The following is a 22,573-nucleotide window of genomic DNA, read 5'->3' on the forward strand; positions in this document are numbered from 1 at the left end:
AAGGTAGCACATCTTCAAAATTGGAAGGAAGAATGTCTGGATATAATAGGCTCAGAATGTAGCAGAGTCCAACTTGCCAAACTATTAGTAAGTAGACTACTGCAGACTCTCGTCTGACTCCCAAGGAATACTTCTACAGCATAAGATTCGGATGGACCACAGAAATGCAAAACAGATTTCTGAGTATCTGATGATACTGCCATATTTAGACATAAACAACTATTTTAGCTCCCCAAAGTCACCAAGCTGCCCTCCTACAGAAATAATTAGTAAGTGTCTATGATAAAGTCCCTATTCTGAGGCAGGACTTGGTCATCTTTATAATCTGTGATGAACACAGCCAAGTCTTAAGACTGCAGGTCATACTTGTGACTTCTGAAGTTTTCCTTTTCAAACCCTCATCAACCAATTTTGGTTAAACACACCCCAATTTGGATCTACTCCCTTTAAGTGTCCTAGAAGACCCTAAGCCTCTCTGGATTCCCACAGAGGTGGAAAGGTCACAGTGGCAGCGACTACCCAGTAACTCAAGTCACTACGTGCCAAAGGAGGCAGGGTGATGAAACCAGAGTTAGATGTAAGGTTCCTGAAAACAAGATGTTATTTTGCTCAGATGAAGAGTTCTGGAGATGGATGGTGGTGATGGTAGCGTAACAGTGTAAATGTCCTCAACACCACTGAACTGTATACTTAAAAATGGTAAAGATGGTAGTAAACTTTATGTTATGTGTATTTTACCAATTTAAAAATGTTATTTTGCTCAACCACTCCCAACATTCTATTTCTTTTTTTTTTTATATTTCTGCTACAATATGATATAATGAATGTATAACAAAAGAGATAGCGTCTCTCAGGAATAGCAAACATCGATGGAGCACAGACCTAAGAAAAAATTGGGCCCTTGAATTAAGCTGGTCTAGTTTTCCACATATGAGAAAAGCTTCACTCGGGTCTGGGATTTGTCATACAGGGCCCAGTTTCCTCACTAAAATCCCCCTCCGAGGCAGAGTGGCCGGGGAGGCTGGAAAGTCGCTCACCGGTAAAGGCACTGCGGCAGACACACAGGTAGTCGTTGGTAAGCTGTATGCAGTCTAGGCTGCCCTCAGAGCTGCAGGGGTTGGAGAGACACTCGTTGATGTCCCCCTCACACCGCTCTCCAGCAAAGCCAGGCAAGCAGCGACAACTGTAGCCCCCAATCCTATCCACACACTGACCGCCATTAAGGCAGTGGGGACCCCTGGCACAGTCATCAATGTTCTCTTCACAAAGCAGGCCTGGAGGAAAGAGAGGAGAGAGAGAAAATCATGACAATCCTTGGAACGCTGCTTTCCAGCAAGGGAGAACCACCCTTGTTGGCACTTTCACAATTAGTCAGGTTACATTCCTCAGTCTGCAGTGGGAACTTTTAGGTCAGGCAGGGCAAAACACACTCTTGATCCAGGACAGCTGCCATCCTCTTGGTCACCAGTAAGGAAAGAATGTACTCAGGGCTTCACATGTACTCTCCCGCACAACCCAAAGAAGCAGCTCATTAGGGAGTAGCTAGCATTATTTTCATTAATTTATTCATTTTCATTCAAAATATAAAAAGTTAAAAAATTAACTAAATAAATAGATTACAAGTAAGAATTGGAAGAATTCTTGGTAAGAATTGGAAGTACATTTTGAGTGACATAATTGACTTTTCCTGTAAAATAGTATAAGTGCACTAATATCTTATATTGAAAAAACAGAGGGGAAATATCCTGTTGAGAGCTCAAAGGTTATTCCATTTAAAACAGAACTCATTTAATGTGCTGTAGTTGTAAATGAGCCATCAAGCATGAGTATCCGTAAATATTTTTGAGAAAGAAACAAAAGAAATCAATGACTATTCTAGAAATGATTTCATGATTAATTCAAAAAATTACAAAAGAAAGGAAAGCAGTTCTCTATTCCTACCACTTGTAATAGCAAGACTATTGGAAAGAAAAGAAAAATGTAAGAAAAGACCTCATTTTCAATAGCAACAGCAAAAGATAAAATACCTAAGAATAATCTTAACAAGAAATGTGCTACACCTACATGAAGACTTTAAAATAGACCTGAAAGACTCAAAAGGAAACTTGAATAAATAGAAAGACACTATGGTTTGGTTAGGAAGACTCCTCATCATAAAGATGTCAGTCTTCTTTACATAAATTCATAAATTTAATGTGACTCCAATAAAAATACTAACAGGATTTTTAATAGACAATCTGATTCTAAAATTATATAGAAAAATAAACTATAACCACAGCCTGGAAAACCCTGAAAAAGAAGATCCTTAATATTTAAAGCAGAGAGGCATTGATAAATTAATAGAATAATAGAACAAAAAAGAAAGCCCAGAAAACACCCAAATACACATGGGAATTTAGAATTTGATAAAGGTGCCATCTCAAATCACTGTATGAAAGATCAAATATTCAGTAAATTGTGTTGGGACAAATCAGTAGCCATATGGAAAAAGTTCTCCAGTATTCTAGTATTTGAAGAAAATATGTGAAAATTCCTTTATAATCTTACAATGTGAACAGTGTTGCTGACTAGGATTCAAAATACAGAAACCATAAAAAAAAAACTGATAAATTCAACCTGATTAAAAATAAAAATCTCTGCATGAAAAATCTCCATAAAGAAAATTTAAAAACAAAAGGCAATACATTGGGAATATACTTATATTTTGTTTCATAGACATCTGTTCTCTGTAAAATATTAAGATAAACAACATAACAGGAAAAAAGGATACAGATATGAACAGAGAAACCATAGAAAAAAGAAAACCAAATGACTCTTAAATGAGAGTATGTCCATTCACATTGAGGAGAAGCCCATAGGTTTGCTCATACACTGCTATTCAGTAATATCAACCAAAATTACAAATGCACATATTCTCTAATCCAGCAATTCCATTTCTGAAAATTTATTCTACAAATACACTTACACACATGCTAGACAATTCACATTTCTATCATTAGGGCACTGGTTAAGTAAAATATGGTATGCCCATAAAAGGGACTGCAGAATAAAAAAGATTAAGGAGGTTCTATATTTTGATATAGAAACATCTCCAACTAAGTAAAAAAAAAAAACAAGTGCAAAATACTGTGTCTAATCTATCTTCAGAGTAAGAAGTGGGTATTAAAAATATCTTTGTCCTTGGCTTCTATATACATAAAGAAACTCTGAAGGATACATTAAAAAAACAAACTCAAGAAAGATATACAAAAGACTAAAGAAAAGTGGTGTTTACTTGTTTGTGAGAGAAGGAGAACTAGGTATATGGGAAGGAGATTTTTCACTGTATGCTCTTTCTACGTGTGTGTGTGTGTGTCTGTGTGTGTGTGTGTGTGTTGGGGCAGGGGGTTGTATAAAATTGTGGACCATGTGCATACATTACCTATTAACAAACAAAATCAAAAATTGCAAAGTAAAAGCAAACCGGTATGTGCTCCCACTCTCATAGAATATTTGGTATTCTATGGACTGCTAGTAAAATGAACACAGATGCTTATCCTCCCATCAGGATAGAACCAGCAGTCATGAACAGACCTATCAAGTAAAAAAGAGGTCAACCTCAGCCTGAGGCAGAAGAACTGTTACAGTTAGCTCTTGACGTGGGGGTCTGGAGGCAACCCAGGCCAAGATCCAAAGCTCAGGAGTATAGAAAGAAAAGCAATAGTGGTAACTCTAGCAATGAGGCTGTGGGACTTGAGAGTCCTCTGGAATGTTCACCAATGGCCAGAGAAGTCAAGCCAGGAGAAATAAATACCACTCCACATATCCAACCAAACACAACAGTATAATAACTCAACGAGTTCTAAGTATGACAAACTCAAAGAGATCCACACCTACACACATCATAAAAGACAAAGAGAGAATTTTGAAAGCACCAAGAGAGAAGCGACTCATCATGTACAGGGATCCTCAATAAGGTTAACAGCTAATTTCTCATTTAAAAAAATGGAGGTCAAATCACATGGGATGGGATGACACATTCAAAGTGCCAGAAGAAAAAGACTGTTAATAATAATAGCAAAACTATTATTTCAGCCATCCTTAACAAATGGTTAGAAGAGAGAAATTTTGTTGCCTTATGAAACGATCCATTCTAGGACTGATATCTCTAATTAATAAAAAGTTAACGGTTAAAAAAAAAAAAAAAGTAAGTTAATGGTATAGCAGAGATTTTAGTGTAGATGAATATCCATGTGCTTGCCTACATTTCCCAGTCTCCCTTGAAGTCAGGTTGAGACCATTTTACTACTTCTGGCCAGTATACTGTGAGCAGTAGTGATGGGTGTCACTTCCAGACTGAGGTATTTAAAGCTGCTGCATGACCCTATAAGTCTGTCCCTCTTCCCCTGCTGTGGAGGTCTTGGAGGCCCTGTGCTGCAAGCCACATTTCTAAAATATAAAGAGAGGTAGCCCAACACACTCAGACTTGATTTGAGTGACAAAAAAAAAAAAATTGTTGTGTTAAGCCACTGAGATTTGAGGTTTAATTTGCTACTACCAGAATCACACCTTGTCCCATACAGTACAAGTATTCAAAGGACCAAGCTAACAACAAGTCAAAATTAACTTCTACTTCTCTTTCAAGTACTGAGCAGAGAACTCAGTACTTTTACAGGACAAATCTTCAAATATTCAAAGGCTGTTTCTCCCTAATTTTTTCTTCCCCGTTAACCTCGTTGCTCAATAACTAGCCTACTAGTGGGGTACTCTTCCATTTTAATTTAGCCAAACTCTGAACTCAAGAAGGGTAAATTATCAAAATTCACTGACACAAAGGTCTAAGACAGTATAAATATTTCTCTAACATTCTATTCTCTTTGACAATGAGAATCGATTTCCCACCATTGTGGATGGCCTCTTACTTTTTATTTTTTTCACAAGCTGCTCAGGGCAGGTACCATTATAACTACATCTTTTCTAAAAAACAATACTCTAAGCTCTTTCCAAGAGATTGTTTGGAGGCAGGGGAATGCCCCTGGCAAAATGATGGCTCCATCATCCACCATCTAGGGTTGTATCTCATTAGGTCTTACTGCAATTCTTTGTTACAGTCTTGGGCCATCAGTGCTCTCCCCTGGGCTTATGAAAATAGGCAAATGTTTTCATGTCATTCATTTCCCCACTTCATGGAGGCAAAACTTGGCAAGTTTAAAAAAATACATGAGCTGGTAAATATGAATTATTTTTTCAAGAGGCCACTAGTTGTCTTCCCTTGAAGCACCAAGAAATCTTGCTAACCAGATTAACTTTGTTGCAACCTTATGTCATTTTCACATTCTGTGTTTCATGGATTCCAACAACAACCAGACAGAATTGGAGTCAGAACATCAGAGCTAGGCAAGAGATGAATGAAATGGCTTGAATTACCAGGATTCAGAATAATGCTTGATTTTTTAAAACCCACTCAACACTAAAAATGCATTTGTAACTTAGAGAATGCCCTGGATGGAAGACAGGTAAGGCTGATTTCATACCCCGAGTGCCTGGTGGGCAGGAGCACTTGAAATGGTTCACAAGGTCGATACAGGTGCCTCCGTTCTGGCATGGCTGGTTCTGGCACTCATCCACTTCATACTCGCAGTTGACACCCTGATATCCTGGGACACACTGCCAAGAGCAAGCAAAACGAACAAGAAATATTGGCCCACTGTAGGACACAGACCATGAGAGCAAATGAGATCTGGTAAGTTACTGTGACCCTCTTCCCCCAACCCCTACCCAGCCCTTGTACGCTTCTCTGGCATCATCACACTCTCTACTAACCACCACGTGCAGAGTTAGCTCACATCTTACTGGCATTTATCACTTCCAGTCGAAAGTGATAAAAAGCCACTTGAAGGGGAAGGCAAGGACTGAATATTCTGAGCGATATTTCAGATGATGCCTGTGCAAAACTTTTGTCCCTCCTGTGTGCAGGCTTCCCCTAAAATATGCATTCCTGTGTATGTGATGAGGACCCTGTGACTCACTCAAATGGTATGTGTGGATGGTAGTAAAGATATCACATGTATTGATCTCCAGGTTCAGGAAACTACATGTTTAAGTGTGAGAAACTGACTGGTATGGGGTGAGGGCCCGGAGAGGTGGGCTAGCTACCTGGGCTAGAGGTAGGGGTTCCAGGGCTTTTAGGGCTGATCAAGAAAGAAGATACTGACCACGAAGTGGCTCTATTTAAGAAATGCTTTGAGTCCCTCACAGCATAAGATCATCCAGAGGGAGAAAGAGGGTAAGGAGAGGAGGGCAGATGAACTTGGAGGGAAGGGGGTTACAGAGATGGGGCTGACGTGTTTGGTGATATCACTCAGCAGCCAGGCCAGGGTCTCTGGATCAGAGAGCTCTGAAGGGCAGCTGTGGCTTGGTATCTTCATGTCCTGGGGCTTATCTTACCTATGGCTAGCAGTGTCTGGTGCAGGTTTGCAGAATATACAAAGCAGGCAGGCTCTAAGTGGCTAAATTCTACTTATTAAAGCTATGTTTAAAACAACTGGATGTGTAAAAATTTGAGTTTGGTTCCAGTGGTTTTTGAGCTAACAGGTCTCAGCCTGCTGTGAAGAAATAAACAACTTAGGGACCAATATACAGATGCCATCTTTGGCTCATTTATGATAAGTGGACAAGCAAAGCTTTTCTCAGTGTTGCTTGGTGGTCTAAATTGGGATCAAATCCATGTCTCTGGTCTTTAGTTAAAATCTTGATCTAGCCATTACCAGCCCAGACATTAAGAAGACATGACATGTCCCTTAAAAGACACACACATCCTCAGGTATACACATGTAACAGTATGACAGTACACAGAACAGGCTAAGCAACACTTTTTTGAGAGAATTATTAGTTGGTTGATCAATGACTGTATACAAAGATGACATGGGTCAAAGGGACACGCCTCAAAGTGGCTTCTCCTATCTCAACTGCTATTCAGGGAAGTACCAGGGGCCGCTGGGCTGTGTGGGGCTGTGAAATGCACTCCAGCCAGGGAATGTTGGCTTTGAATCCTGGAAGCAACCCTGTGGAAGTAAGATGGTTCCAGACCTCTGTAAAAATATATTACCAGAGCTATTTTAACTTATTGCACAGGGGGACTGAAAAAAAAAATCTATAAATTGCGAAAATAAGACATAAGCAGCTAAACTCAATATGCTAATGTTCGTAGGAGTTGTGCCATCTTCTGGGAGGTCTCTGACCTCTCCCTGCTCATCTTACTCACCTCACATCTGTATCCACCGATGAAGTCCCTGCAGGTGGCTCCGTGCTGGCAGGGATTGGACGAGCACTCATCAAGCTGATCCTCACAGTAGCTCCCGGTGTAGCCCAGGGGGCACTGGCAGTGATGCGAGTTGCCGGCACTGATGCAGATGCCTGAGTGCTGGCACAAGCGGTCAACGGGCACCCCTGGGAAACCCAGTGGAGGAAGAGACATCATGGAAGAGCATACAACACGTCAGGTTCAGACCAACTAATCTCAGCCGGTTGACACATCAAATTTTATTCTTGTCTAGTTCACAGTCCTCAGTACCAGTTTTATATTAAAAATAAACAAGCCCTGAAAGTGGAATATGCCTTCATTTCACTTCAAGTACCTTTCTTTTTGGAATCTCTAGAGCTGTTCCTCTGCTCTTTCACCTTCTGTTTCAGACCCTTTCTCCAGAGTCTTGCCCATCCACTCCTGTCTTCCCTTCCCTCTCCTCCCACGATAACAACATTTGGCCTAAAATGCTGCTGGTCAGTCGATACTTTGTGGACTGACCCTGGAGTCTGAGGGGGCACAGCTCACCTCTGTGGGAGGCCGCCACCTCACAGGAGACATTGGGCACGTCACAGTAAGCACCAGCCCATCCAGATGGACACAGGCACCGGGACTGTGCTTTTTCCTGAATGCAAGTCCCTTTGTTTTTACATGGAGACCGACTACAGAGGTTCACCAGGGTCTGAAACAGGGGCATACACATACATCAACATTCAGACACCAGAAACGAAAAAAAAGTTACACTGCATTTTAAGAAATCAAAGGAAAGCATACTAATTAATAATTAAAAAAAAGAGCCCTCACCCAAGCCTTAAACTTAGATCCACTGTCCCCAGATAATCTAATCATTTTATATAGTTTAATTCCTTTTAGCTCTGCTATTTAAAAATTCTTACCACATAAGTTTAAGAATTTGAGGAAGCCCAATAGGTTAAGTTATCCCCTACGTCACACTTATGTCTAGAAACATGGCCACCCTATGGGGCTACAAAGAAAGAGAGAGTTAAAGCTGTCAGACAGCTCCTATGTGCTACTCCTGAGTGAGAAATCCACGTGAGGCTTGATCAAATCTGTCTGTGGTGAATATGAGTGAAAGGACTTAAAGCCTATTAACAAACCTAAAAACTGTCAAAGAGCTTATCTGATGGGAGAAACTCAGGCTTATGAAAAGCATGAGACAGAGACTGTAAGTGAACTAGCACCTTCTCCAAAACTCACATGTGGTGGCCTGGCCCCCAGGGAGAGGAAGGCCATACTCAACAATACAGACCTTTTGTGAAAGAAAGGGGGAAGGGCAGAGCGCTCCACTAGCACTTGTAGTCTACACTGTGAGAACAAGTAGGAGCCCCGTGAAGAATATCCTCCTAATCCACAGAATCAGCAACAAGCTCTTTAATAGGCAGAGGTGCTTATAGCACCTCTGCTTACAGCAAAGCCTTATTGAAGTGTACTCTGTAAGTCTAGTTAAACTTGGCCATTTATTCCTAAATTCTTTGGACTGCTGTTATTCTATCATGTACCATTGTTTGAGAGGTAAAGCTACATAAAATTAAACACAATGCTGTTTGGTATGCAACCTTGGAAAAGTCACTTTGCCCCTCTGGGGCTCAGTTTCTTCTTCCATGAAATGAAAGGCTAGACCAGTCAGCTCTGAGGGGTCCTTCCCTTATAAGAGTCTATGAAAACATATATTATTATAAATAGTTGAATTTAAAAGACATGTGAATAGCCTGGTTTTGAGACTGTTACAGTATTGCAAGACATGATAATTCTCATTATCCCCTTAGATGTTGTACCTGAATTTTAAAAATCGTATTTTGATTGTTCTTTATTTCCCTTTTTGTATTTCCTAAATGATATCTATGTGCTTATTTCCCACATGCATTTTCTGCAGTTCTTGGTTAGCCTGTTACAACAATTTTATATTTGTTAATCTATATAATCTTGCCAGTGTCACCATTTTGGAATCTACCAGCTATTAAGCAGCTCTCCAGATTTACCTCAGGGACATCCCTAAGACCCAGAACTTTCTCTTTTGGGTGGGGCTTATTCTGCCTAGAGAAGGAATAGGTGTAATATTCAACTATTCTGAGGGAGCTGAATGAATGGGATGGAGTCTAAGTACCTGACAGTTTTTCCCAGTGTAGCCCAATGGGCAGATGCAGCGGTAGGTACCCAGGCCATCAACACATACTCCTTCATTCAGGCATGGATGAGAGTTGCATTCATTGATCTCATGGAGGCAGAAGGGGCCAGTGAAGCCCACAGGGCACAAGCAAGAGAAGGAGTTAATCCCATCGATACATGTGCCACCGTTGAAACAGGAGCTGAGAAGCAAACAGGGAGAACAACAGTAGCTATGTAATCTGGTTCCTCTGACCTGCTGGTTAAAAACTAAGGTTCCTGGAATCCAAGATATTACAGAGGCAAATACTCCTGAGCACCCAAAACTCCTATATCCAGTAAACTTTACCTTTTTCCAAACTAGAATGGGCGCCAGTCAGCCTGAGTCTCAGCTTCCTTTGCACAGCCAAAAAGATTAGGGGAGTATTTAAAAGTCTGAGCTTATTAGAGGCTCCTAAAGAAAGTGAAGGTTTCCAAGTTTTACCCAGTGCTTCTGCAGCTTTCCATGTATCAAATTTCATTTTATCCCTAAGTCAATTTAATTTATAAGGGAAGTGTTAAATAAATAGCTCTCGACTCTAGATTTCTTTATGGAAGAGAAACAGAACAAATTTGTTGATAATAAAAAAAGAAACAAACCTCCCAGAAATTACTTAACGAGGGATGACAAATCTGCAAAGAAATAGGAATTTTTTAATTGTCAACTAAAATGAACAAGAGACCCAAAGGATATGGAATAGAATTATAGCTCTTTCTGTTCCCTATGCAAGCAACAAATGATGATCCATCTCACTAAGTTTTTCAACCTCTAACCTTTGAGCTTGTAACTAGATGTCTACAAGGAATCAGGAACTAGGAAATAAGAGGTGACTATGCGGTGGGATCCAAGTGGAGGCCTTATGCCTGTCCCTTGATCCCAGTACTGTGCTCTGTAGTTTCCTCCTGTTTCTCCCTTTGCCCCTAAGACACTGGTGCCTGAGGACACGGGCTGCTTACCTCTCAGTGCACTCGTCAATGTTGTTCTCACAGTGGACTCCATCAAATCCCGCCTGGCACTTGCAGGTGTAACTGTTGACGTAGTCAGAGCAGGTCCCTCCGTTCTTACAGGGTTCACTCAGACACTCCTCCATGTCTGTCTGACACCTGTCCCCAGTGAAGCCCAGAAGGCACAGGCAGGAGAAAGTATTCACTCCGTCTACACAGGAACCTCCATTCTGGCAAGGATCTAAGCCATTGCACACAAGAATTAGAACTCTGAACAGCAGCATCAAGCTAATCTTAGACTCATACAGGTGAGTACCCTGAACTGAGTCACACAAAGAACAGAAACAATTCTGACTTTTCTTTGCATCTATTTTGCCCTGACTCCTCCATTTATGAAAATGAATGCAGTAACACTTCCCTGAGATTCTTAATAATAAGAATCTGTTTAATACCTGGAATGAACTTTACATATACCACTAACAGTTTTGCAAACTTAATAGTCATAAAACTTGTATGTGTCCCACAAACTTGCATTTGTAAATCAAATATATGCCCCAATACACAGAATCTCAGAAATATCAATAAAGATTTTCAAAAGGTATACGTGGTGGTGGAGTGGGTGGGGTAGGATGGAATAGATATTAATCAGCCCCCTGCGCTAATCTATCTTTGCTTTCTTTTCCCTCACTCCCTTCCTTTCTTCCCCCATTTCATTTTTCAAATGCACACAGAACATTTACCAAAACAGACCATACACTGGGCCATATGACATGCTTTAATAAATTTAAAGTAATTCAAATCATGTGAAGTATGTTCACTGATCACAGTGGAATTAAACTAGAAATCAGTAACAAAAGCTACCTGGAAGGAATCAGCAACAAAAGATATTTGGAAACTAAAGAACACACTTCTAAATAACTTATGAGTCACAGAACAAATCCAAATGGAAACCTGAAAGTATTTTGAGCTGAACGAAAAGAACATGACACATCAAAATTTGTGAAATACAGCTAAAGCAGTGTTTTGAGGGAAAATATATAGCATTAAATGCTTATTTTAGAAGTAGTAGAATGAAATAAAATCTAAACTTCCATCTTAAGAAACTAGAAAAAGAAGGGCAAACTAAAACCAAAGTAGGCAATGAAAAGACTAAAGAGCAGAAGTCAATGAAATAGGAAACAGTAAAACAACTGAGAAAAATCATGAAACTAAAACTGGGTTCATTAAAAAGATTATAAATAAATACATACCTACATACCTACCTACATAAGTACACATACACATAATACATAAAGAGATAGATAGATTACTAAAACCAATAATGCTCTACCAAGGGCAACCAGATGAAAAAAGAGAGAAGATATAAATAACCAATATCTGAAATAAGAGAAGGGAAATAACCCCATTTTAAAATAAACATTAAAAGTACAATAAAGGAATATCATGAAAGACTCAATGCCAACAATTCTGACAACTTAGATAAAGTAAAACTCATTCCTTGAAAGATGCAAATCACCAAAGCTCAATGAAAAAGAAATAGATACCCTGAACACCTACTAAAGGAATTAAATTTATAATTAAAAACCTTCCCAGAAAGAAAATTCCAGGCCTACATGTTTAGAAGAAATGATACTAATTCTACTCAAAGTCTTACAGAAAATAGAAAGAGAACACTTCCTGATTTGTTCTATGAGGCCAGCATCACCCTCTTATCAAAACTATACAAATGTAGTATAAGAAAATTAGAGAACAATATGCCCTATGAACACAGATACAAAAATCCTTAGCAAAATTTGGGTAAATAATATCTAACAATATATGAGAGAGAGAACACGTCATGACCAAGTAGAATTTATCCCAGAAATTTAAGGTTAGTTCAACATTTGAAAATCAATTAACATAATTCACTTACATTAAAAGACCTTAAAAAACAGTATTACCACCTCAAGAGATACTGAAAAATCATTTGAAAGGAAAGTAACCCTCATTCATTATTAAAAGGAAGAAAATTCTCAGCAAACTGAAGGTAAATTGCAAAATTCTCACCAAATTGAGGTAAACTGAGGTAAATTCCTCAATTTGATGCTTTTCCCTTAGAATCAAGAACAAGGCAAGACTGGCTTCTCTCACCACTTCTATTTTGCATTTACTGAAGTCAGTGCAATAATGCAAGAAAATAAATAAAATGCATACAGATTTAGAAATAAAAGAATACAGAAAAGAAATAAAAGGTATAACAGTTGTATTTGTTTAGAAATAACATAGTTTATTATCTCTATAAAAAAATCCTAGGACTCTAAACTAAACCAGAAGCTATACTAATCTAGAATTAATGATAAGTGAGTTTAGCAAGATTACAAAACAGAATTACTCTTTAAAACCTTTAAAACTCATATTCCTTCTCTTCAAAAAAGAGTTTTCATTATATGATTCTATTTATATAAAACTGTAAAAAATTCACACAAATCTATAGTGACAGAGATAGATCCCTGGTTGCCTGGGAAAGGAAAGTGGAAAGGAGAGTTAAGTTACAAAAGAGATGAGAATACTTCCAGGGGGGTGGACATGTTCAATATCTTGAGTATTGGTTTCAGTTGTCATACGTCAAAACTTATTGACTGGCACATTTAAATACTGGCAGTGTATTGTATGTTAATTATACTTCAAGAGATGTGCTTTTTAAAAAAAGCTTTCATAGCATTGTTCCCACTTTGTCAATGTACAAAAATCAGTAAGGCAATACTTAGACGTGACTACCCTGCCTTAACTCCTAAAGCCAATAGCTTCAAAATGAAGGTTTTTAAAGTACAAAGATTAAAGACACGTGGTCAACTACTGGACGGCCAGCCTCAGCACTGAGAGGCAAGTGCCTCCACTGAGCTCTCCTCTGGCCCCTGTGTCCTCCTCTCGCTGGGGGCTTGGGAGCAGGCTGGCATACTCACTGGCAAGACAGTCATCGACGTCCTCCTCACAGTCCATACCACTGAAGCCTGGAGGACACTCGCACATGTAGCTGCCCTGGGTGTTATGGCAGAGACCGTGGTTCATGCAGGGCTTGGAGACGCACTCATCAATGTCAACTGTACACCGCTGACCTGGAAACACAGGCGCAATGAATGGTCCAGTCTTTGGAAGCTGATTCCCACAGAAATTTATGTGGGGCCTGAGCTTCAGCTGGGGTAGGTGGGGCTACTCCAAGGATATGCCGGTTGGTCTCCTGCTTTTGGAAGTCCCTTAAGGCTTCTGTGCCCCTAGCAGTTGATGCTAGAATCCCCTGTAGAACATCATGGTTTCAGACTCTGGTTGGAGTCCTCTAGCCCCAGAGACATGCAAAATGGAAAGGGCTTTCTAAAACATTCCAGTTAGCAGCTTCTATACAAGGCCTCCGTTCTTTATTTTGTTTTTAAAGATTTATTGATTGGTTGATTGATTGATTGATTGCTATGTTGGGTCTTCGTTTCTGTGCGAGGGCTTTCTCTAGTTGCGGCAAGCGGGGGCCACTCTTCATCGCGGTGCGCGGGCCTCTCACTATCGCGGCCTCTCTTGTTGCGGAGCACAGGCTCCAGACGCGCAGGCTCAGTAGTTGTGGCTCACGGGCCTAGTTGCTCCGCGGCATGTGGGATCTTTCCAGACCAGGGCTCGAACCCGTGTCCCCTGCATTAGCAGGCAGATTCTCAACCACTGCGCCACCAGGGAAGCCCCAGGCCTCTGTTCTCAACAAAAAAGGGCAAGCCTCAAAAGACCAGGTCCTCCGTGTCATCAGATAACCTGACCACTTTGTTTAAGGGTCTTGGTTTCCCCATTCCCATGTTGTTACCTTGCCAGCCAGGAGCACACAGGCAGGTGTAACTCTCAAAATTTGGTGCCTCTTTGCAAACACCAGCATTCTCACAAGGGTTTGGGGAACAGGGAGCTAATACAGTCTGACAGTTCTTGCCTGTAAAACAAATGACAGAGTTTATTATAAAGAAAAATTCCAAGGAAACTGAAACTCCCCCCAACCCCCACCAAATTCTATACTAAAGGATGATCTCTGAATTCAGGTCCAATGTAATGGATAAGAGCTTTGGAATCTGAGAGACCTATGGACTTTTGTGTCTTGGCTCTGATGTGATTACTAACAGTGTGATCTCAGGCAAGTTATCTTCTCTGAGCTTCCACATAAATAAGATGGGAATTAGGATGGTATATAACTCATAGAGGCTTTTTGTGGATTAAATGAAAAAATGCTTACAAAGTCCTTATTAGCATAGGGCCCAGTACATACAGTAAGTACTCAACAACTGTTGGGCTGCTGTCATCTTCATATGATTATCACGAGTGGTTACATGGATTTGGAAACCTGCATCAATCAGGGGTGATAGTTTCTGCATCTTCATAGCTACGATTCAGCTACTCAGAAGCTTAGCCACACAGATCTACCTTCACATGAGCAGGGAAGAAGTAACACAGCCGCCTACTCCTCAAAACCTCTGCTGGCCTGTTCCAGAAGGCAATGGGGTTGATGAGAAGGCCATCAGAGGTGGAAAACAGTGAAGCAATACTGAATGCCTAGTAACATCTCTCCTTATATCAACATCAACAACATGACATTGATAGTTGCCCATCAACATTTTCTATCTTAGTATACTGAAAATAAGACTCCAGAAAAAAATTAAAAGAACGTTTTTATTAAAGGGGAGATAGGCTTTTTCCAAGATGGCAGAGGAGTAGGAGGACGTGGAGTTCACCTCTCCCCACAAATGCACTGGGAATACATCTACAAGTGGAACAATTCTCACAGAGCACCTGCTGAACACTAGCAGAGGACCTTGGACACCTAAAAGGACAAGAAAGATCCCCACGTAACCGAGTAGCATGAAAGAAAGAAGAAGGGAAAAGGAAGAGGAGAGGAAGTAGGATGGGACCTGTACTCCTGGCAGGGAGACGAAGGTGAGGAGAGGTTGCCACAACTGGAGAAGCTTCCTCACGGGCAGGGAGATCACCTGGGACAGAAGGGGAGACTTGGAGACTCAGAGGAGAGCCCGGCAACTGGTCTGTGGCAGGCAGGACACAGTGAGACCTATGCAGATGGTCCGTGCCACAGCCCTGTGCGCCCCAGCCTGAGACGGGTGCCTGCAGGTGCACACGGGGGCTGGGTGCCAGAACGTGGGGTTTGGAGAGCAGACCTGGGGAGGGGACTGCTGTTGGCTGAGAGGAGACAGCCTGAGGGGAATGAGGAGCTCCACAACCAGGAATGCTTGTGGAGGAAGCCCAGACTGCCACAGAAGTGAAGCGCCATGTGCAAAGGGCAGGGTCGCCATTGTGCAGCCTCTCTCCTCGTGAGGCGGCCCCTGCCTCCACGGGCACGAGGGAGGGCTCTGGCTGGAGGCGGTTTGCGCACCCCTGCCATTGCTTCCTCTGCCCCCATCCCCCCCACCCCAGCCTGGGCAGCACGCTGGCCCCCATCGCCACCTGGGCTCCTTCCAGCCTGACGAGCTCGTGTGCTCCGGCCACCTCTGGAGCAGACTCCAGTGAGAGGAACACACACAGAGGTGGGGCTGAAACCACAGCTGAGCCCCAGGGGCCCTGTGACTAAGGAAGAAGAGCTTAAACCTCTCCTCACAGCTACACAAACCCAGAGTTACACCTCCTCTGATGGCTTCCTAAATTCAGCGCCTGCGAGACATCCAAAAGGACAACAAGTGCTCTTGCAGCTGGGATGGGTCTGGCTTTAGCAGCTGTAGGCTTTGTGGGCACATACACAGAGGTTGGGTCAGGTCAGAATCTGGGCTGCTGCCACAGTTCCCACAGCGGGTCCAGGTTCATTACTACTGCAGTCCTGGGACCTGACTTCAGTGGATCTGCGCCAGTGGCCTGGTGAAAACAATGCCTGAGAGTCACCAGGGCCAACTGCCAGCATACCGACAGTTAAAGTGGGACCAAGAGCAATGTCAACAACAGTGTACTTTGTGAGCCTGCACAATGGGCAAAAGGGGACACAAAAGAGCACATTCACAGGTGAACAGCTCCAAAGGAGGCATACACAGTGACTCCTCACCCAGTGGGAGCACTCCAATCCCACCTACCTTGCACTGCAGATCAGAAACACAGTTAAGAAACAGATCTGGGGGCCTCTACTCCAACAACTAGGGATCAGGCCCCGCCCCTGACAGGACAGTGACAACCACAGAGCAAAAAAGGAGGCCCTGCTCAATATCCAGGACCAGCTCTGGTCACCACAACACCAATCAAACTCCCTATCAAGGGGATAATGGTACAAGCCTCTGAGCCAACCTCACCCACCAGGGGGCAGACACAAGAAGCACGAGGAACTACAAGCCTGCAGCCTGTGGAAAGGAGAACACAAACACAGTAAGTGTGACAAAATGAGAAGAAAAAGAAATATATTGCAGACGAAGGAGCGAGATAAAAACCTATAAGAACAACTAAATGAAGAGGAGATAGGCAATCTACCTGAAAAAGAATTCAGAGTAATAATAGTAAAGATGATTCAAGATCTCGGAAAAAGAATGGAGGTACGGATCGAGAAGATATAGGAAATGTTTAACAAAGACCTAGAAGAACTAAAAAACAAACAAACAGAGATGAACAATACAGTAACTGAAATTAAAAATACACTGGAAGGAATCAATGGCAGAATAACTGAGGCAGAAGAACAGATAAGTTACCTGGAAGACAAAATGGTAGAAATCTCTGTGGTGGAACAGAATAAAGAAAAAAGAATGAAAAGAAATGCAGACAGTCTCAGAGACCTCTGGGATAACATCAAATGCATCAACATTCGAATTATAGGAGTCCCAGAAGAAAAAGAGAAAGGGCCTGAGAAAATATTTGAAGAGATTATAGTCAAAAACTTCCCTAACATGGGAAAGGAAATAGTCACCCAAGTCCAGGAAGTACAGAGAGTCCCATACAGGATAAACCCAAGGAGGAACGTGCCCAGACACACATTAATCAAACCGACAAAAATTAAATACAAAGAAAAAATATTAAAAGCAACAAGGGAAAAGCAAGAAATAACATACAAGGGAATCCCCCATAAGGTTATCAGCTGATTTTTCAGCAGAAACTCTGCAGGCCAGAAGGGAGTGGCATGATATATTTAAAGTGATGAAAGGGAAAAACCTACAACCAAGAATACTCTACCCAGCAAAGCTCTCATTCAGATTTGATGGAGAAATCAAAAGCTTTACAGAGAAGCAAAAGCTTTACAGAGAAGCAAAAGCTAAGAGAATTCAGCACCACCAAACCAGCTTTACAACAAATGCTAAAGGAACTTCTCTAGGCAGGAAACACAAGAGAAAAGAACAAAAGAGGAAAGGAAGAAAAAAGGATCTACAAAAACAAACCCAAAACAATTAAGAAAATGCCGATAGGCACATACGTATCAATACTTACCTTAAATATAAATGGATTAAATGTTTCAACCAAAAGACACAGACTGGCCGAATGGATACAAAAATAAGACCCATATATATGCTGCCTACAAGAGACCCACTTCAGACCTAGGTACACATACAGACTGAAAGTGAGGGGATGGAGAAAGATATTCCATGCAAATGGAAATCAAAAGAAAGCTGGAGTAACAATACTCATATCAGACAAAATAGACTTTAAAATAAGACTGTTACAAGAGACAAGGAAGGACACTACATAATGATCAAGGGATCAGTGCAAGAAAAATATACAACAATTGTAAATATATATGCACCCAACATAGGAGCACCTCAATATATAAGGCAAATGCTAAAATCATAAAAGGGGAAATTGACAGCTAACACAATAATAATGGGGGACTTTAGCACCCTACTTACACCAATGGACAGATCATCCAGACAGAAAGTTAATAAGAAAACACAAGCCTTAAATGACACATTAGACTTAGATAGACTTAATTGATACTTATAGCACATTCCATCTGAAAGCAGCAGAATACACTTTCTTCTCAACCGCATATAGAACATTCTCCAGGATAGATCACATCTTGGGTCACAAATCAAGCCTCGGTAAATTTAAGAAAATTGAAATCATATCAAGCATCTTTTCTGACCACAACACTATGAGATTAGAAATCAATTACAGGAAAAAAAAACCTGTAAAAAACACAAACACATGGAGGCTAAACAATATGTTACTAAATAACCAAGGGATCACGGAAGAAATCAAAGAGGAAATAAAAAAATACCTAGAGACAAATGACCACGAAAACACGATCATCTAAAACCTATGGGATGCAGCAAAAGCAGTTCTAAGAGGGAATTTTATAGCAATACAATCCTACCTCAAGAAACAAGAAAAATCTCAAATAAACAATCTAACCTTACACCTAAAGCAACTAGAGAAAGAAGAACAAACAAAACCCAAAGTTAGTAGAAGGAAAGAAATCATAAAGATCAGAGCAGAAATAAATGAAATAGAGACAAAGAAAACAATAGCACAGATCAATAAAATTAAAAGCTTGTTCTTTGAGAAGATAAACAAAATTGATAAACCTTTAGCCAGATTCCTCAAGAAAAAGAGGGAGAGGACTCAAATCAATAAAACTGAAATGAAAAAGAAGTTACAATGAACACCACAGAAATCCAAAGGATCATAAGAGACTACTACTGTAGCAGCTGTATGTCAGTCCGTATGTCAATAAAACGGACAACCTGGAAGAAATGGACAAATTCTTAGAAAGGTACAATCTCCCAAGACTGAACCAGGAAGAAACAGAGAATATGAACAGACCAATCACAAGTACTGAAATCGAAACTGGGATTAAAATTCTTCCAACAAACGAAAGTCCAGGACCAGATGGCTTCACGGGCAAATCCTATCAAACATTTAGAGAAGAGTTAACACCTGCCCTTCTGGAACTCTTCCAAAAAATTGCAGAGGGTGGAACACTCCCAAGCTCATTCTACGAGGCCACCATCCCCCTGATACCAAAACCAGGCAAAGATATCACAAAAAAAGAAAATTACAGGCCAATATCACTGATGAACATAGATGTAAAAATCCTCAATAAAATACTAGCAAACCAAATTCAACAACACATTAAAAGGCTCATACACCATGATCAAGTGGGATATATTCCAGGGATGCAAGGATTTTTCAGGATCCGCAAATCAATCAATGTGATACACCACATCCACAAATTGAAGAATAAAAACCATATGATCATCTCAATAGATACATAAAAAGCTTTTGACAAAATTCAACACCCATGTACGATAAGAACTCTCCAGAAAGTGGGCATACAGGGAACCCACCTCAACATAATAAAAGCTATATATGACAGACCCACAGAAAACATCATTCTCAATGGTGAAAAACTGAAAGTATTTCCTCTAAGATCAGGAAGAAGACAAGGATGTCCACTCTCGCCACTATTATTCAACATGGTTTTGGAAGTCCTAGCCATGGCAATCAGAGAAGAAAAAGAAATTAAAGGAATCCAAACTGGAAAAGAAGAAGTAAAACTGTCACTGTTTGCAGATGACATGACATTTCATACTATACATAGAAAACCCTAAAAATGCTACTAAAAAACTACTAGAGCTCACCAATGAATTTGGTAAAGTTGCAGGACACAAAATTAATACACAGAAATCTCTTGCACTTCTATACACTAACAACGAAAGATCAGAAAGAGAAATCGAGGAAACAATCTCATTTACCATCACATCGAAAAGAATAAAATACCTAGGAATAAACCTACCAAAGGAGGCAAAAGACCTGTACTCAGAAAACTATAAGATACTGATGAAAGAAATCAAAGATGACACAAACAGATGGAGAGATATACCATGTTCTTGGACTGGAAGAATCAATATTGTGAAAATGACTCTACTACCCAAAGCAATCTACAGATTCAATGCAATCCTATCAAATTACCAATGGCATTTTTCACAGAATTAGAACAAAAAAGTTTACAATTTGTATGGAAACACAAAAGACCCCAAAAAGCCAAAGAAATCTTGAAAAAGAAAATCAGAGCTGGAGGAATCAGGCTCCCTGACTTCAGACTATACTACAAAGCTACAGTAATCAAGACAGTATGGTACTGGCACAAAAACAGAAATATAGATCAATGGAACAGGATAGAAAGTCCAGAGACAAACCCACGCACCTATGGTCACCTAATCTATGACAAAGGAGGCAAGAATATACAACGGAGAAAAAGACAGTCTCTGCAAAAAGTGGTACTTGGAAAACTGGACAGCTACATGTAAACGAGTGAAATCAGAACACTCTCTAACACTGTACACAAAAATAAACTCTAAATGGGTTAAAGACCTAAGTGTAAGGCTGTATACTATAACACTCTTAGAGGAAAACATGGGCAAAATGCTCTTTGACATAAATCACAGCAAGATCTTTTTCAATTAACCTCCTAGAGTAATGGAAATAAAAACAAAAACAAACAAATGGGACCTAATGAAACTTAAAAGCTTTTGCATAGCAAAAGAAACCATAAACAAGATAAAAAGACAACCCTGAGAATGGGAGAGAATATTTGCAAATGAAGCAACTGACAGGGGATTAATCTCCAAAATATACAAATAGCTCATGCATCTCAATTAAAAGAAAACCAAAAAACAATCCAATCAAAAAATGGGCTGAAGATCTAAATAGACATTTCTCCAAAGAAGACATACAGATGGCTAAAAAGCACGTGAAAAGATGCACAGCATCACTAATTATTAGAGAAATGCAAGTCAAAACGACAATGAGATATCACTTCACACCAGTCAGAAGGGCCATCATCAAAAACTCGACAAACAATAAATGCTAGAGGGGGTGTGGAGAAAATGGAACCCTCCTACTCTGTTGGTGGGAATGTAAATTGATACAACCACTATGGAGAACAGTATGTAGGTTCCTTAAAAAACTAAAAATTGAACTACCATACGACCCAGCAATCCCACTCCTGGGCATATATCTGGAGAAAACCATAATTCGAAAAGATATATGCACCCTGATGTTCACTGCAGCACTATTTACAATAGCCAGGACATGGAAGCAACCTAAATGTCCATCAACAGAGGAGTGGATGAAGAAGATGTGGTACATACATATGATGGAATATTACTCAGCCATAAAAAGAACGAAATAATGCCATTTGCAGCAACATGGATGGCCCTAGAGATTGTCATACTGAGTGAAATAAGTCAGACAAAGACAAATATCATATGATATCACTTATCTGTGGAATCTAAAAAAAGGGGCCAAATGAACTTATTTACAAAACAGAAATAGAACCACAGATGTAGAAAACAAACTTATGGTTACCAGGGTGTAAGTGGGGGGGGGGGATAAATTGGAAGATTGGGATTGACATATACACACTAATATATACAAAATAGATAACTAATAAGGACCTACCGTATAGCACAGGGAACTCTACTCAATACTCTGTAATGGCCTATATGGGAAAAGAATCTAAAAAAGAGTGGATATAGGTATATGTATAACTGTTTTACTTTGCTGTACACCTGAAACTAACACAACATTGTAAATCAACTATACTCCAATAAACTTTTTTTAAAAAGGGAGATAAAGTTGTTTTTAAGGTCAAGTTACAACACACACCTGTCAGAATGACTATCATCAAAAAGTCTACAAATAAAAAATGTTGGTGAAGATGTGGAGAAAAGGAAACCCTTGTACACTGTTGGTGGGAAGGTAAATTGGTAGAGCCACTATTGAAAACCGTATGGAGGTTCCTCAAAAAACTAAAAACAGAACTACCATATGATCCAGAAATTGCACTCCTGGGTATATATCTGAAGAAAATAAATACACTAATTCAAAAAGATACATACACCTCAATGTTCAAAGCAGCCTTATTTATAATAGCCAAGATATGGAAGCAACCTAGGTATCCATCAATAGATGAATGGATAAAGATGTGATATGTGATACACACACACACACACACACACACACACACACACACACACACACACACACAGAGGAATATTACGCAGCCATAAAAAAGAACTAAATTCTACCATTTGCAACAACATGGATGGACTTAGAGGATATTATACTTAGTGAAATGAGTCAGACAGAGAAAGACAAATATTGTATGTTACCACTTATATGTGGAATCTAAAAAACAAGACAAACAAATGAATATAACAAAATCAAAACAGACTCACAGATATAGAGAACAAACTAGTGGTTACTAGT

The 22,573-nt window shown here is 40.2% G+C and overlaps 1 protein-coding gene across 1 annotated transcript in view; it reads right to left on the bottom strand.

Annotated features, from left to right (window-relative positions):
* Positions 1-22,573, bottom strand: part of NOTCH2 (notch receptor 2) — a 180,676-nt gene that overhangs the window by 17,022 nt on the left and 141,081 nt on the right. The window contains exons 16-23 of the mRNA XM_059929082.1: positions 14,208-14,327; positions 13,333-13,485; positions 10,403-10,631; positions 9,408-9,609; positions 7,811-7,964; positions 7,244-7,428; positions 5,514-5,646; positions 1,038-1,274 (exon numbers count right to left, since the gene is read on the bottom strand). Of these exons, the coding sequence (XP_059785065.1) occupies positions 1,038-1,274; positions 5,514-5,646; positions 7,244-7,428; positions 7,811-7,964; positions 9,408-9,609; positions 10,403-10,631; positions 13,333-13,485; positions 14,208-14,327 (1,413 nt within the window). The remainder of the gene's footprint in view (positions 1-1,037; positions 1,275-5,513; positions 5,647-7,243; positions 7,429-7,810; positions 7,965-9,407; positions 9,610-10,402; positions 10,632-13,332; positions 13,486-14,207; positions 14,328-22,573) is intronic.

This window comes from Balaenoptera ricei, chromosome 1 (genome assembly GCF_028023285.1).
Source record: "Balaenoptera ricei isolate mBalRic1 chromosome 1, mBalRic1.hap2, whole genome shotgun sequence".
In the NCBI taxonomy this organism is placed as follows: domain Eukaryota; kingdom Metazoa; phylum Chordata; class Mammalia; order Artiodactyla; family Balaenopteridae; genus Balaenoptera; species Balaenoptera ricei.